Source organism: Marmota marmota, unplaced genomic scaffold (assembly GCF_001458135.2).
Source record: "Marmota marmota marmota unplaced genomic scaffold, marMar, whole genome shotgun sequence".
Taxonomy (NCBI): Eukaryota; Metazoa; Chordata; class Mammalia; order Rodentia; family Sciuridae; genus Marmota; species Marmota marmota.
In genome coordinates this window covers 5,415,073-5,429,582 of record NW_026000185.1, presented here as the reverse complement: position 1 = coordinate 5,429,582, position 14,510 = coordinate 5,415,073, and the positions used below count along the sequence as shown (strand labels likewise).

The window sequence follows — 14,510 nt, the reverse complement described above, 5'->3', positions numbered from 1 at the left end:
ACTGGGAACTTCAAAATAGATTTCAGTCCAGATTCCTTCTGTTTGGTAATCTGAGAGGCTAATTTCCTCCCCCAAATCTGTGCTCAAATGCCACCTTCTCAATGAAGCCCACCTCGAGTCCCCCACTATGACATGCCCTACATTCTCTCTATTGAGATGTAATTCACACACCATACACCTCACACTTTTAAAGTGCACAATTCAGTGTCTTTGAGCATATTCACAGAGCTGTGCAACAATCACCACCATTTAGTTTCATGCCCACCAGCAGTCATCCTCGCCCTGCCCTGACAACCATTCATCTGCATTTTGTCCCTATGGATTTGTCCCTTCAAGACATTCCACAAAAATGGAATCAATACTACAAGTGCCTTTTGTGACTGGCTTATTGCTTATTCCTTCATATATATATATATTTTTTTTGGTGGTGCTGGGTATTCCATCATTTTTTTGGTACTGCAGATTGAACCCAGAGGCACTTTATCACTGAGCCATATCCCCATCCCTTTTTATCTTTTTGAGACAAGGTCTGGCTAAGTTTCTTAGGGCAACTATGGACAGCTAAATTGCTGAGGCTGGTCTTGAACTTGCCATCCTCCCACCTCAGCCTCCAGAGTCGCTGGCATTACAGGCGTGTATTACCATGAACAGCTTATTCCTCCACTCTTGATCCCCTTTACTTTTTAAAATTTATATATATATTTATTGTTTGATGGACCTTTATTTTATTCATTTTTTATATGTGGTGTTGAGAATCGAACCCAGTGCCTCACACCTGCAACACAAGTGCACTACCACTGAGGCACAGCCCCAGCCCCCTGACCTCCTCTGTTTTTTTTCTCTGAGGCTTTTACATCCTCTACCGTATCATATAGTTCCTTTATGTTTATTGCTTATAGTCTGTTCCCTCCCACTAGAAGGCAAATTCCCAGGGGGCAAGCTGTGTATCTCTTCTCCACCTGGAAGGCTGCCTGGCGTGTGGCAGGTGCTCACAAGTATTTGTAGAATAGATGGAAGTCAGGCTGCCTACACTGGGCTCTGGCACTGCCCTTTCTTTCCTCAGGCTCTCAAAATCGCTTCTTCCCTCAGCACCTCTGCTGTCCTTCCTTTTGTTAGAGATGTTCTTGTAGCATTCTCTGTGGCAAGCTCCTTCAGGTGTCAGCTTAAATGGGAGTCAACTTCTCAGACCTCTCAATACCCTATTTGCCCCTGCATTCAAATCACTTCTTTTTTCATAGTTATCTTCTCCATGGCTCCTTTCACACTGCTCTTCTGCACAGTCTACTTCCCTTGTACAACAAAGCTATAGAAAGCTTAAGCTCATTGAAAGACCCCAACCCTGCTGGGCTCTCAGAGTACTGCTGGGCACCTGAGTGCTGAATGAATGAACTCCCAGCAGCTTTCAGCTAAAAGGCCATAAGGACAAAGTGAGCTGGGATGAGGGTGAGCACAGATTCAACCACTCTCACTCATATTCATGTCCTCTTTCCCTTTCCAGCTATCCCAGAGACAAGAATAGCACAAGAGGTGGTCAGCTTACAAAAATTTAATTGCTGAAAACATCCAAGCATGTGCAGGCTGGTCCTTGCAGGATTCACACTACCCTAATTGGGCCATCAATTTGGTGAGGCCCCCTTCTCCTTGTTGCAACCCTGGGAAGCAGGGCAACTGGTCCCAGGTCCTTCAGGCTGGAGCTGTTCCAAATGGCTTGGTGGGGGGCCAGCCCCCAACACCCTTAATAGGAACTAGGACAGCAGGCAAGATGGGTTGGCATGTAGTACCTGAAGGTGCTGGATTAAGACCAGCCTAGGCTGGGACCAGCCCAAGTCAGCAGAAAGAGCAGGGGAGACAGGGAGCCCAGGGCCTGCCCAGGGACATGGTACTGACCCCAACCCCATGTCCTTTGGTTCCACATGCTAGCAGGTGGTTGAGGACAAGCAGCTGGTCCCAAAGTAAGCTGAAGTACAGACAATCCCTGGGAGTTGCAGTAGGCCCAGCAACCATGGAAGTGCCCAAGGCCTGCAATAAACTAAGACTTCTGAGATGGGGCGTGCCAGGGCCAGAGAGGTATCTTCCAGGTTGAAGAGATGTGAGGTGTGCAAGGGCACCAGGTGGTTCTAGGAGGTGGCAGCAGCAGATGAGGCCAGAAGTGACTGGTAGGCAGGCTAGTCCTGGGGTGATAAACCAAGATGTGGGAGAGAGTTAAGAGGGTCTGGGAAGGGAGGGTGTGTGTGCTGCTATGTGTCTGGGAGGGATGGTACTGCTGGTCAGGAAGGCTGGTCTCCCTTGCCACTCACTTACCCACTCATCCTCATCCACTCCTTCAAAAGAGTCCTGGGGCAGAGGGTCCTCCCGGTTCCCTAGCTTTGCCACCATGGCATTCAGCAGCTGCAAGAGTGGATCAGAGAAGCGTTGAAAGGAATAGGACTTCCAGACCTCAAGAGCATCAGATCCCATGGTTTTAACCCTGACAGTGTTGTGAAAAGAGCCATTTTAATTAGAGCTGTGGCAAAGTTCATGGGTTTTCACTGAAGAAGACACAAAGACAAGAGATGGGAATCAGAGACAGAGAGATTGTGGCTGTGGCACTTGATTCAGGTGCAGCTGTCTCTGTACATAGCCTAAAAAGCTCAAACATACACCAGGGCCCCAAATGGACTTGGCTCTCCAACCTCCAGTTTTAGTTGGATTAGGCCTGGTGGGCCTTGGAGGGGCTCTCCCTACCTTCCCTGGCTTCCTGTACCCTGGGGGCAGCAGGAGGTCAGCAGCAGGACTCTGAAAGGTCTCCCCACCAAGCTCTGACACAGAGATCAGTGTGATACAACTCCCATCTGATCAGGACTAGAGATATGAAGGACAACCACACACAGCTAGGACCCCGTCCACTCTGCAGAGCTAGCCCTCTCCCTTGCCTACCTCTTCCTTCTTCTGTTGATCTGACTTCTCTTCCAGGTACTGTGCTGAGGATGGGGCTCGCCGGGCAGGCGCTTCACGGGGGGCTTGGCTCACTGAGATGAGGCAAGGACAGGTATCAGAGAGTCCCCTGTGTGGGGGCTGCTTGATGCCAGCCCCTAGGGGATAGGTGGCATAAACAGCTAGTGAAGTTTCTGTTTAGGAGGACTGCCCTAGGCACCAGGGACCAGGGTATGTGTTGGGTAGGATGTGGGATGGAAACATAGGTACTACCCTCCAGGAGCTCAGAGATTGGGTCTCAAGACATGGTCACTCCATCCCTGAGAGAGCTGGAGGTCCTGTGTGCCCTCAATGATGAAGGATTGAACTTGGGCCTCTGCCCCCTCCTCTAGGCCCTGCCCAGACTCCCCTGCTTCCTCCCCCCAACCCTAGTTACTCCACCTGGGATCATGCCAGGGGGCTGCAGGCTGAGTAGTCGGGGCTGTCCATTGGTGCCTCCTAGCCAGGCCTCGGCACTGAGCACTGGCTCCCAGCTCACAGCAGTGTCTGGGAACACATCATCCTGGAAGAACTCTTTCTGCGGGGGAGGAAGGGACTGTCTTGAGACATTGACTAAGACCCAGAACACACCAATATCAAGCTCTGTGACCCTTACCCCCCATGCTGGGGCATCCATAACTTCTGAAATTGCAGCAAATAAGGGGCCAGTATCCCCAAAGAACAGAGAGCAGGAAGGTTTGGAAGCACAGCCAGATAGAACTAAAGTCCCTGGCCAGTGCTGGGAAGAGGGCATTGGGTGCTGGAATCCTTGGACCCAACCTCACCCTGACTCGGGGCAGCCGGAAAGCAACAGGCTCCAGGGAGGTTTGGCGCAGCCGCAGGCATCGGGCAAACTCCACTTCCCGCACATCACACTCGGTCTTGGGTAGGAGGATGAAACCCTGGGGGGAGAGGAGTAACAGCTAGAGCCAAAAGCTCTTCCTGGGCACTCAGTGTGGCAACATTCCTATGTAGGACCACAGCTTCCCCCTGGACAGTGGTGTGCTGGTAATGTGAATGGGTGGCCCTATGAAGGTTGGCCTGTTTCCAGAGTACAAACTCCCACCATGGCCCATCTCAAGCTACTAACTTGACTCATTAAATACAGGGTTGAGAAGCGATGTATAGTGGCATGCCATCATGGCACATTTCAACTCTCCCAGATACAATCAATGGCACAAGTAATAGTAAAATCTAGTATGATAATTAGAAAGTGATCAGAATAGTTATTTCTTTATTTTTTCCTCCCTTAGTGGTACTAGGAATTCCACCCAAGGCCTCAAGCATGCTAGGCAAAAGTTCTACTATTAAACTACTACCCAGTTATTTGTTCATTTTGAGATAGGGTCTCACTAAGTTGCCCAGGTTGGCCCCAAACCTAGAATCCTCCTGACTCAGCCCCCTGAGTCACTGGGATTATAGGCATGTGCCAGGCACCGGGCTATCCTTTTGGTTTTTAATATATTTTTTGTAGGTTTATATTGCAGGTTCATATTATTTAACTTTAAAATAGTTAAACTTTTGATAATGGCTGAGTATAGCAGCAAGCTATCAAAATTCCTGGATATTTCATAACCAGCTCTGACCTCACAGGCTCCTTAACTTCCCCACATGGCCACCAGGGGGCGGAGAAGCCCCAAGATCCCATCGGGGACAGAGATGGATCAGGTACAAGGATGGCCTCACCTTGTGTGGGTCAGGAGATGTGAAGCTATTGCACTCCAGGAAGAAAGGGGCCTCAGAGAGCAGCTCATACAGGAACACCCGGGTGTCACCCTGGGGGACAGAGGGTAGATGGGGCAGGTGACAGGTAGCTAGCTTCACCACCCCTCCCCAACACCCTGCCTGACCATTCCAGCCCACCTTGCCAGTGAGGAGCACCAGTCTGGTATCAGGGTCGTAGATGGGCAGGAGGGTCGAGGGAGCTACATCGAGACCCAACACAGCTGAGGGGCCTCCTGCCAGGGCATCAGCCATATACAGCAAGAGTTGGCGCTCACTCTGGCTGCAAGAGGAGGCAGAGGCAGGCCCTTAGGGTTGGAGGGGCCTGGGCAAGACGAAGACTTCCGCAGAGACCCTGATTCTAGGCAATGTGAGAGCTGAGTCCAGCCCAGAACTGGCCTGGCCAGGGCGGCAATGTCCCAACTGGCCACTCTGCCTCCCCCCTCATCCCCGGCTATACCACTGTCCCTCTTCAGCACAGTGCTGACCCCAGCACCTGTCACAGGCGACTGTAGCTTCCCAGGACCAGACTTCTCCCTATTCTGGGCAGCTTCCTGGCCTTTCCCCAGAGCTCAAATACTCTGTCTTCCAGATCTTGGTCAGCAGCCCAGATCAAATGATACCTCCCTTGGGAGACCCTTCCTGATCCTTCCTCCAAAGCACCATCTCTCAGAGCTCTCTAACTGGCTTTAGCTGATCCCCATCAGGCCTGGGCTCCTGGGCCTGGCTCTCACCTCCTGGCTTCCATATTGACTCATTTTTCCCTTACCAGCCTTCACTTCTACCCACCCACCCACCTACCCATCTACCATCATCCATCCATCCATTTATCCATCCATCCACACAAACCTCTACTACTACCCACCCAACCACCCGGTAACTGAGGAGCAGGAACAATTTTTGCAGGCCTGAAAGGTGTCTGTTACTTTGGAGAAAGGAGACTCAGGTGCCTAGAGCCTGGGGATGGTGGTCTCTAAGTCCTCACCTGTCAAAGCCAGACACCAATAGACAGCGACCATCACACACCCAAACAATGCGAGCTCCGCGGCCCCCTTCAGGTCCTGGACCTTCCTGTTGAGATACAGCACATGAAGCACAACTAGTGTCCCTCACACCAGGTCTAAAGGCCATGCATACTTGCTTACCTGCAGGGGCTCAGGGCCACTCCGGGGCTCATAAACCCGCACATGCACATCCTTGCAGACAGTGGCCAGCTGCTGTCCATCAGGACTCCAGGCCAGGCCAAAGATCTGGGGACAGGCAGGGACGTGAGAGGCAGCCTCTTGCCCCATGGTTAGGCCCCCATTCCTGCAGCTGTCCTACCTGGTCCTGATGGCCCTGTAGCCTCAGCCGCTCAGCCCTGGCCTGAAGGTCCCAGATGCGAATGGTGAGGTCATAGGAAGAGGAAGCCAGAATATCTGCTGCCAATGGGTGGAAGCGCAAAGAGTAGATCTTTTCTGTGTGACCTGAGGAAGGGGAATGGGGTGAGGCTGAGCCCTTTGGAAGCCAGTGCCTCACCCAGCCCGACCCAGGCCCTCCTGACCTGTGAGCACAGCCTCAGGTGTGGTGAGCATGTCCTCCAGGCCCCCTGGGGGCACTCGCCACAGTCTGATCCGGGCATCCTCCCCGGCTATGGAGAGAGAGCAGCAGCTCCTCACTACTGGGCCCAAGATCCCTGGCTCCCCAGAACACTCAGAACCCAGGGCCAGTACCTTCCCTCAAGCCCAGGCAACCAGCCTCCTTACCCACAGCGAGGCGGTGGGGATCAAAAGGGTCCCAGGCCAGATCAGTCACGGCTGCCCCATTCTGCAGCGTGGGCAGCGCTGTGTCAGGTAGGCGGCCAGGCTTCCTCAGCTGCAGGAGGTGCCCCACCCCATGGCCCATCAGAACCAGGCAGGAGAGCCAGTCCCAGGTGCTGCAGAGCAACAGCATGCCTGGGTCCCCACCCTCTGCAGCAGATGCCCCCACTGCTCGGTGACCCAAGCTCTCTGCCTTAACCACCCCATGCTCTGAGCCCCCGATGCCAAGTGTGAGACACCAAAAAGTGAAGAGCAGCAATGCAGAGTGGTGGAAAGAGTTCAGCCCTGGGGCTTAGGTGGCCTGGGTTCAAACCCAGCTCCACTTACGCTGTTGTGTGACCTGGATAGATCACTAAACCTCTCTGTACCTCTTCACCCTCATCTGTAAAATGAGGACAAGAATGGTACACACTGCTTGGGGCAGCTGGGAAGACTAAGGGACATGCTGGCAGGAGCCTGATACATGGTCTGCGCTCAGCGAGTTGACAGTCGCAAATGCCCTTAGCATCCTTGCCACCTTCAGGGACCTGGGGAGCAGCCCTGGTGGAGTGGAATCCCTCACCTCAAGCACGGCCACCTGTCCTCCGCTGCTGAGCAGGGGCACAGCCACATGCAGCTGGTTGGCGCAGAAGCCATCACTCTCGCCAGGTGTGGTGAGGCTGAGTCCCTTAAGGTTGGTGATGTGGCTGTCTCGGTGCAAGACGCTACCCTGAGTGTGGCGGAACTTGGAACTGGGTCCTGGCAGGTGGCAGGGACACAGAGCTTTGCATAAGGATGCCATGTCTGCACACCTTGCGCCGTGGCTCCTGGCCGCTTGCCACCCTCACTATAGGAAGGTGCCCGTCATGTGCCCAGGGGAGGCCTCTGCAGAGGCAGCACACACAGCTTGCCTGGAAAGCTGGCCCTTGCTCCTCTGCAGCCAAAGGGATCTCAGCAGAATCCAGGGCTCCAGGCCACCCTCTAGTTTTACAGATGACCCTTAGCAGCTTCACTGTGGCTCACAGGACAACTGATTCTGCTAGGAGCTGCAAGTCTGGGTGCCCCACATAAGGCCTCCCTTCAGAGTTGGGGGACAGAAGAGAATGGGTAGGGACAGAGTAGACAGAGTCAGTACCCTGATGTGCTTACCCAGCAGGCTCTGCAGCGATCTCTGACTGGGGCTAGTCCCAATGCCACTGCTGCTGGAGAGTGAGGGCCCCAGGCTGGAGGGTGTGGAGGGCGAAGTCAGGGAGCTGGGAGGGGAAGAGAAGCCCCCCTGGGGAGAAGGACCCAGATCAGCCAGTGGATCCCTGGGCACGCTAGCCAGAGAGAGAGGGGACACCCAACTCCAGAGCCACTGCTCGGAACTGCTGTGGAACACTGGGTTGGGTCTAAGTACTGTTGTGGGCATGGACAGTGGCAGGGGGAGCACAGGCTGGGGTAACATGGATAAAGGAGGCAGGCTAAGCTCTAGGCCATGAAGATAGCGGGTGGCAGCTGCTGGCTCCCAGGTTTGTGGGGTGGGGGGAATATGCCAGTGAGTTAGAGCTGCCAGTGCTTCAAGAAAAGCCAGAAATCCAGTTTGTGTGAGAAGTCTCACTTCTTCAGTGTCGGCTCAAGTTTTCTATCTATGCAGCAAGCAATCCTCTGTCATTCTTGTTTTTATTTTTTTTTCCTGTTATTCTTTTTTTTTTTTTTGGTGGTACTGGGGATTGAACCCAGGGTCTTGTGTGAGGCAAGCACTCTATCAGCCGAGCTATATCCCCAGCCCTCCTGTCATTCTTTTTTTTTTTTTTTCCTCCTGTCATTCTTGATAATTAGAAAGGACAATAAAGATCACCAGACAGGGAGACACAACAAACACACCTAGTGCTGATTTCACCTGGGCACCCACTGCAGCCCCCTGCTGGCTATGGGACGGGAGCAGCCTGGTACTTACAGCTGGGTCTGCATCAGCCCTGGGTGCCTCTGCAAACTGGACTGTGTCAGGGGGGGCCTCTGTAGCAGGCACCAAGAGGGAAGTGAATCTGGGGTGGGGCGGATGGGCTGGGTTGAGGCTGACCTTCTGCACCTGTGGAGAGGTTGGCATTTGAGGCAGTGGTAGGTACAGGCCACAGTGGGGGGGGGGGCATAGGCTGCCAGGTGGGAATACAATCTCTGGAGGGGTCAACTGGGTTCAAGGGTCACTGACACGCCCAGCAAGTCAGGGCCCAGCCAAACTGAGGGGCTTCCAGGGGCTGGTGGAATCAGGCTTGGCCCTACCTGCTGATTGCTCCCGGCCCACCAGGTGTGGGGGTCAGAGGCAGGCACACAGCCGGCAGTATCTGGGAACAGGTCCTCGTGGAATTCCACAGCCTGGTGATGGACAGGCAGGCAGCCAGTGAGGCCCAAGTGTCCCAGGCCCAAGTCCCTTGCCTGGGCACCCCCTCACCTTTCGGGGCACATGGTGGCTAATAGGTATGATGGCTGTGTCACTCAGCTGCAGGACTCGGAGCACCTCGCAGTTCATGACAGCCAGTGCCCGACGGGGAACAAGAGCTGCACCCCGCAGCACACTCTCCAGAACACACTGGGTCACTGTCAAGGACAACATGGGAAGACAGTCAGGGAGGGAAGAGGAAGGGGGGTGGCAGAATGGGAAGAGATGAGCTCACCTGGGCTCAGTGCTGGCTGCTGCAGGGTGACCTCATAGCAGTACAGCTGACGCTCACCCTGAAAGAAGCCCAGCCTGAGTCCCTCTCACTGACCATACCTGGCTCTCACCCTTGTTGCTCCCCAGGGACCTGAGCCACAGACCCATGGTGGCCATCTAGGAGATTGATTGCTATGTGCTGGGTGTCAAGCTGAGCCCTTGGCAGACTGTCCCTCATCTGCACATCATCACCTTCAGTGGTGACACTGGGAGTGTACAACAGCACTTATGGGACATAGACTGCATGCTGAGACATCATCTTGGCAACCCAGGTGAACATGCACCTGGTAGGGGGACCCTCAGGGCTGAGCCAGCGTTCAAGCTCAAGTTCCTCTTCTGTCAGGGACAGCGAGGTGGACCTTATAAGCCCAGGGACCAGAATGTGTCCCTCTGGGTGAGGGACAATGACAGAAGAACCCAGATGTATCTTTCTTACTCACCTTTCCTGCCAGGACCAGGAGCCCAGAGTCTGGGTCCAACAGGGGCATGAGAGACCTGGGGAGAGAGGACCAGTGGGCAGACTGATGGGTAAGGGAAGGAAGGAGGGCTGTGTGCCTCATGACCCCAGACAGGGTACCTGGAAGGGTGCCACAGTAACTAGGAGCCATTTAGCTGCTCCTGCTGTGTCCTATAGGACCCTCCACTTCCTCTCCATGTGCTGCCCACACACCAAGCACAACCCACCCTTCCCTGGGTCCCCCACCTGTCCACCTGGTTCCCAGCCAGACTTGTGCTAGGCCTAGGCACCTCAGATCCAACCTCTACTCCAGGCTTTTCCAAAAAGACCCCACATGGATTCCATCCCCTCTCCCCTACCCCTCAGTCACCTAGACATCAGACCAGCACTGCCAGGGAGGAAGAGGGGGTGAAGCTAGAAGCAGAAATTCCCCAAGAACCAAGCACATCCTTCTCCATGCCAATCCCAAGTCCTGTGCCAGGCCAAGTGGTTAGGATACTCCTTGCCCTCTGCTCCTGAGGTGGAGGTCATGGCAGGAGGGGCAACACTGGGAATATAGAGGGTGGGCATGAAGCCCCAGACCCCTACCCACTGAGTGCCAGGCTCAGCCTTGGCCAAGTGCCTGTCATTGCTCAAGGATCTGTACCACCCTTCCCTGGGCTCCGGGGAAGCCCTTTACAGCCATCAGGGTGAGGGCTGCCTTCTAGACCACAGCACTCAGGGAAGCACCCAGGGGAAACTGGAAGGTGCCACCTTCTGTTTCTTGCTCTTGGTCTCACTTTCCTGTCTCTGGGGACCCTCACCCCCAGACTGTACCCTATACCTGCCGTAATTTGGCCGTGGCAGTTGCCACTGTCCCTCACCCAGATGACAAGGTGCCCAACCTTCCCCTCCCCTGCACACCTCCTCTCCCCACCCTGCTAGGAGCCACACAGTGGGCTGGGAAGCTGGGTGGGTACCTGGGTGTCTCCACAGCTTCCTGGAGTGCCCTGAGTGGGTCATCTGTGAGTAACACAGACTCCTAATTACCTCAGGCCAACAGGGTGAACCAGGCTCAGCATTGCCCTTCAAGACCTGGCCTGACCACTGCCTGCTGTGATGGTAGGGGTGAGTGGAGACAGAGCTGGTGTGACCTGGGGTGCTCCATGCTGAGGCTGGCACCAGGTCCCCTTCAGTGGCTCCCACAGGACTTCATTCACTTGTTCATTCACGATCATTCATTCCCTTGAGCAGCTGGCCTACCCAGTCCTCACCTGGCCAGCACATGAGACCAGAGGTAAGTCAGACAGATCTCATCCAGTCCTCGAGGAGCTCCACAGCCTAGTGCTAGAGGCAGACACAATTCCACAACTAAATGTGATGAAGGAAAGGTCCTCTGAGGACATGTGGCAGGGGGCAGGGTGACTTGGCCCTACCTAGGCCATTGGGGAGAGGGTGTTCCCTACAACTCGAGTGTTAGGGAAGTCAAACACATCGCAGAGAAGAGTTCCAGACATTGAATGCAGCTTGTACAAAGGCCCTGTGGTAGGAGGAAGTGCAGCCCTTCCAGGAATGGGAAAGGCGATGGGCCTGGTAGCCCAGGCAGTAAGGGTGAAGGACTGAGTCTTGGGCTAGTGTGGGCAGAGCCAGATAGAACAGGCCTGTGGCAGGAGGGAAGTTCTGCCTCCAGTGCACCATGGTGACAAAAAGCTGATGGTGTGTTTTAAGCAATGGGAGATAGGTTGGTGCTGGGCAGGGCTGTGCTGGCTACTGCAGAGACAGGCCAGGAGAAGTGGGAAGGAGGGAATGAGGCAGAGGCTGAGAGCAAATGAGCTGCCCGTGGCTCCTTTGCTGCCAGGCGAGTCAGGGGAAGAGGCCTGGCCGGCCTCTCACCTCTACCCCATCAGCTCCTGCCTACTGACTCAGGCACTCAGGATGCGGGGGCAGGAAGTCACAGCAGGCAGGGCTGGCTCTTCCAACAGGTCAAGCCAGTCCTTCTTGCCTCAGGCAGAGCCAGCTGGGCAGCTCTGCCAGGCAGGAGCATCCTGCTGTCTACAGCATAGCACAGGCCAGAATCAACAGCTGGCACGGGCCTGACTCCGGGCCCCATAAACAGAGCTAACTCGGGTCTGGGTCTGGATTGCAGAAGGAAATCCCTGGCTTGGCAGAGGGTCAAAGGTGGTGAGTTGTGTCAGTACCTTGCTGGCTGTCATGGCCCCAGGGTCTGCCACCTCAAAGGGCTCTGACTCTGACCCCAGGTTCAGGGATTTACCCCAGACTCAAAGTCATAAAAAGTCAAGGGCCCACATCTGTCTCCACCTTCTAGTCCTAAAAGATAGGACAATAGAGGCATCAACTGGGTTGTGAAGGAGGGCTCTGGCCCCCTGATAATGCCACCAGCACTCCTGTGATGAGCTCATGGTGGAAGGATCCGGGTGCATGCAAAAGCAGCTCCGGGACTACATGTCCAGTTTTCCTCTCCACTCATCTTTCCACCTTCAGGCCTCCTCCTAACCTAGACATCTTGGCATTGCCCCTAGTCCAGAGCAGTCCAAGGTCCCTGGGCCAAGCCTGCCCCACACTCACTGGGTCCCTCCTTTCAGAGTCTCTGAGTGGGATGGTATCTTGAAAGCAATGAGGAAAAGTTGGGTAAACTGGCAAGGTCTACTGGAAGCTGCCTTGAGCCCCTGGTAGATAGGGCCCTGTGTGAGCCCAGAGGACGGGAAAACACTTTAGGTGGGGGAAAGGGTCTCTTCATCATCCAAAGCTGGCCACTGAAGCAAAAGGCCATCAGGAAGTCCTGTTCCTTGGGGGAAATCATGCTGGAGTTTGTCAGATCCTCCTGGGTGGGGTTGGGCAGCATCTGTGGATATTCCTGAGGGTCTCAGAGAACACACGGCTCAAGGAAAGTAGCATAGGGACAGTCTGACCAGAAGCCACACAGCACTGATTGCACATTCAGATGATTGTGGGCCAGGCAGGAAATGAGTGAAGTGCCTGGCATGAGACAACAGGGAGTAGTGGGGACTGGAGTGACTGTGAGCCTGAGCTCTGGCCCTGGCCAAAGAGGGCAGCTGAGACTTCCTGTTCAAGGCAAGCTGGGAAGCCCCATTTTAATGCAAAACCATCTGACTTCTCAATGTTGGCAAAGGCTTCAAAGTTTAAAACATGCCACACAGGCCAAATAAATCACACTCAGGGGTCAGCGTTGCCCAGGCCGAGGTTTACAGGCATGTCCCATATCCATGATACAAGAAAACATGGAATGAGGAGCCCCACCTGTCCTGGGGAGATGACCCTGTGGAAACCAAGAAACTTAGAGGGGACATCTAGAAGGCAACTGTCCCAGTCACACCCTGACAACAACTGGACATAGGCCATCTTGCTTTCTGAAGTTAAGAGTCCTCCAGAGACCACACAAGTCCCCAGTTGGTGTTGCCCAGCCTCCAGGGTAAACCTTCAGGTCCCCAAAAGACTCAAACTGGTCCAGCAAAGGCCTTGGCTGCAGGCCAGGTGGGGGTGGGGTGGGGTGGTGATATTCAGGGGCTCTCCGGAAGCTGGAAACTGAGCAGGGTCCCCAAAGGCTCTGAGGCGTGACTCTGACCACAGACACAGTGGGGGAGGAGAGCAGAGCGTTTTCCCGGAATCCTCCATGGCAGGGGATTTTTCTGGACTAGTCCAGGCCCTGGCACCCACTCTCTCCTGCCCAATCAAAGGACACTGTCAACTGAAGCTCAGGCTCCACCCACAGTTGGTGAGATCCCAAACCCACCATCCCAGCCCCCATCTCCAGTACACTTTGCACCTGAAGCTGCCAGTAACTGTTGGGCCTTGGGCAGATGACCACTTCCCTTCCTGTGTCTCAGTCCTTCACTTAAATTGTGGGGAAAGGGTCCACAGATGCTCAAAACCCCGATGATGGGACACAAGGACCCCAAACTCAGCACCAGAGGCTGTACTTAGAATGCTCTTGGAAGTGCTTTGTACCGCTTTCCCAGGAGGTTTTGAAATTGGAATTAGCTAACAACAGCAACACTTTCAGAGAGTTCACCTGAAAATCGGGACTTCAGTCTCAAAAAATCCTTAGCTGGTGGTAAAACACTTGCCTAGCACGCATAAGGCCCTGGGTTTAATCCCCATCACCACACTAAAATAAATAAATAAATAAATAAACAACAACAAAAAAGATTAAGAAAAAGCCTTAACTCTAGTCAGGGGTGGTGGCACACCTGCAATACCAACAGCTCAGAAGGCTGAGGTAGGAGGATTGCAAGTTCAAAGCCAGCCTCAGTGAGGCACTAAGCAACTTAGCAAGATCCTGTCTCAAAAAACAAAAAAGGCTAGATGGGCATGGTGGTGTCAGCGGCTCAGCAGGCTGAGGCAGGAGGATAAGGAGTTCAAACCAGCCTCAGCAACTTAGCAAGGCCTCAAGCAACTTAGGGAGACCCTGTCTCTAAATAAAATATTTAAAAAGTACTGGGGATGTGGCTTAATGGTTAAGTGCACCTGGGTTCAACACCTGGTACCAAATGGGGGCGGGGGGATCCTTAGCTCTAGCAGGCTGGGTTGGTCGTGAGGGGCTGAGACCTTCACCGGCCCCCACAGGTCCTGGTGTCTGCTTCTTATATATATGTCACCTGCCTGGTGTCACGGGCATCTGGGTTGTGACCCTTGGTGACAATCAGTATTTGCTTGCTTTATACACAGAAAGCAGAACCTATCTAGTGTCATACAGCAAACTAGGGGTAGACTCGAGCGGAGGGCCCCTGACACTGAGTCTAGGAAAGGTCTCTCCTCGTCCAGGTCGGGAGGAGGCGGGAAAGGGCCAGGCCAGGCCAATGACCCCGTCAGCGAAAAGGAGGCGTGTTCCCCGTTGGCCCCGCCCTGACCAATAGGAAGAGGCCCCGCCCCCGCCCCTTAAAGCGCGACC

The 14,510-nt window shown here is 54.3% G+C and overlaps 1 protein-coding gene across 4 annotated transcripts in view; it reads right to left on the bottom strand.

The window, feature by feature from the left end:
* Window positions 1-1,531: 1,531 nt before the first annotated feature.
* The window catches only part of Coro7 (coronin 7), a 55,939-nt gene continuing 42,960 nt past the window's right edge, over window positions 1,532-14,510 (bottom strand). For 3 of the 4 annotated variants that reach the window (XM_048789235.1, XM_048789233.1, XM_048789234.1), the window contains 19 exons: window positions 9,585-9,639; window positions 9,107-9,164; window positions 8,884-9,029; window positions 8,715-8,807; window positions 8,392-8,523; window positions 7,602-7,728; window positions 7,036-7,211; window positions 6,420-6,528; window positions 6,218-6,304; window positions 5,998-6,140; window positions 5,820-5,924; window positions 5,660-5,745; window positions 4,816-4,957; window positions 4,639-4,728; window positions 3,738-3,854; window positions 3,355-3,490; window positions 2,917-3,008; window positions 2,302-2,388; window positions 1,532-2,171 (listed from right to left, as the gene is read on the bottom strand). In XM_048789235.1, the coding sequence (XP_048645192.1) occupies window positions 2,166-2,171; window positions 2,302-2,388; window positions 2,917-3,008; window positions 3,355-3,490; window positions 3,738-3,854; window positions 4,639-4,728; window positions 4,816-4,957; window positions 5,660-5,745; window positions 5,820-5,924; window positions 5,998-6,140; window positions 6,218-6,304; window positions 6,420-6,528; window positions 7,036-7,211; window positions 7,602-7,728; window positions 8,392-8,523; window positions 8,715-8,807; window positions 8,884-9,029; window positions 9,107-9,164; window positions 9,585-9,639 (1,987 nt within the window). In that variant the 3' untranslated portion in view covers window positions 1,532-2,165. The remainder of the gene's footprint in view (window positions 2,172-2,301; window positions 2,389-2,916; window positions 3,009-3,354; window positions 3,491-3,737; window positions 3,855-4,638; window positions 4,729-4,815; window positions 4,958-5,659; window positions 5,746-5,819; window positions 5,925-5,997; window positions 6,141-6,217; window positions 6,305-6,419; window positions 6,529-7,035; window positions 7,212-7,601; window positions 7,729-8,391; window positions 8,524-8,714; window positions 8,808-8,883; window positions 9,030-9,106; window positions 9,165-9,584; window positions 9,640-14,510) is intronic. The other variant, XR_007342613.1, reaches the window with a different exon arrangement.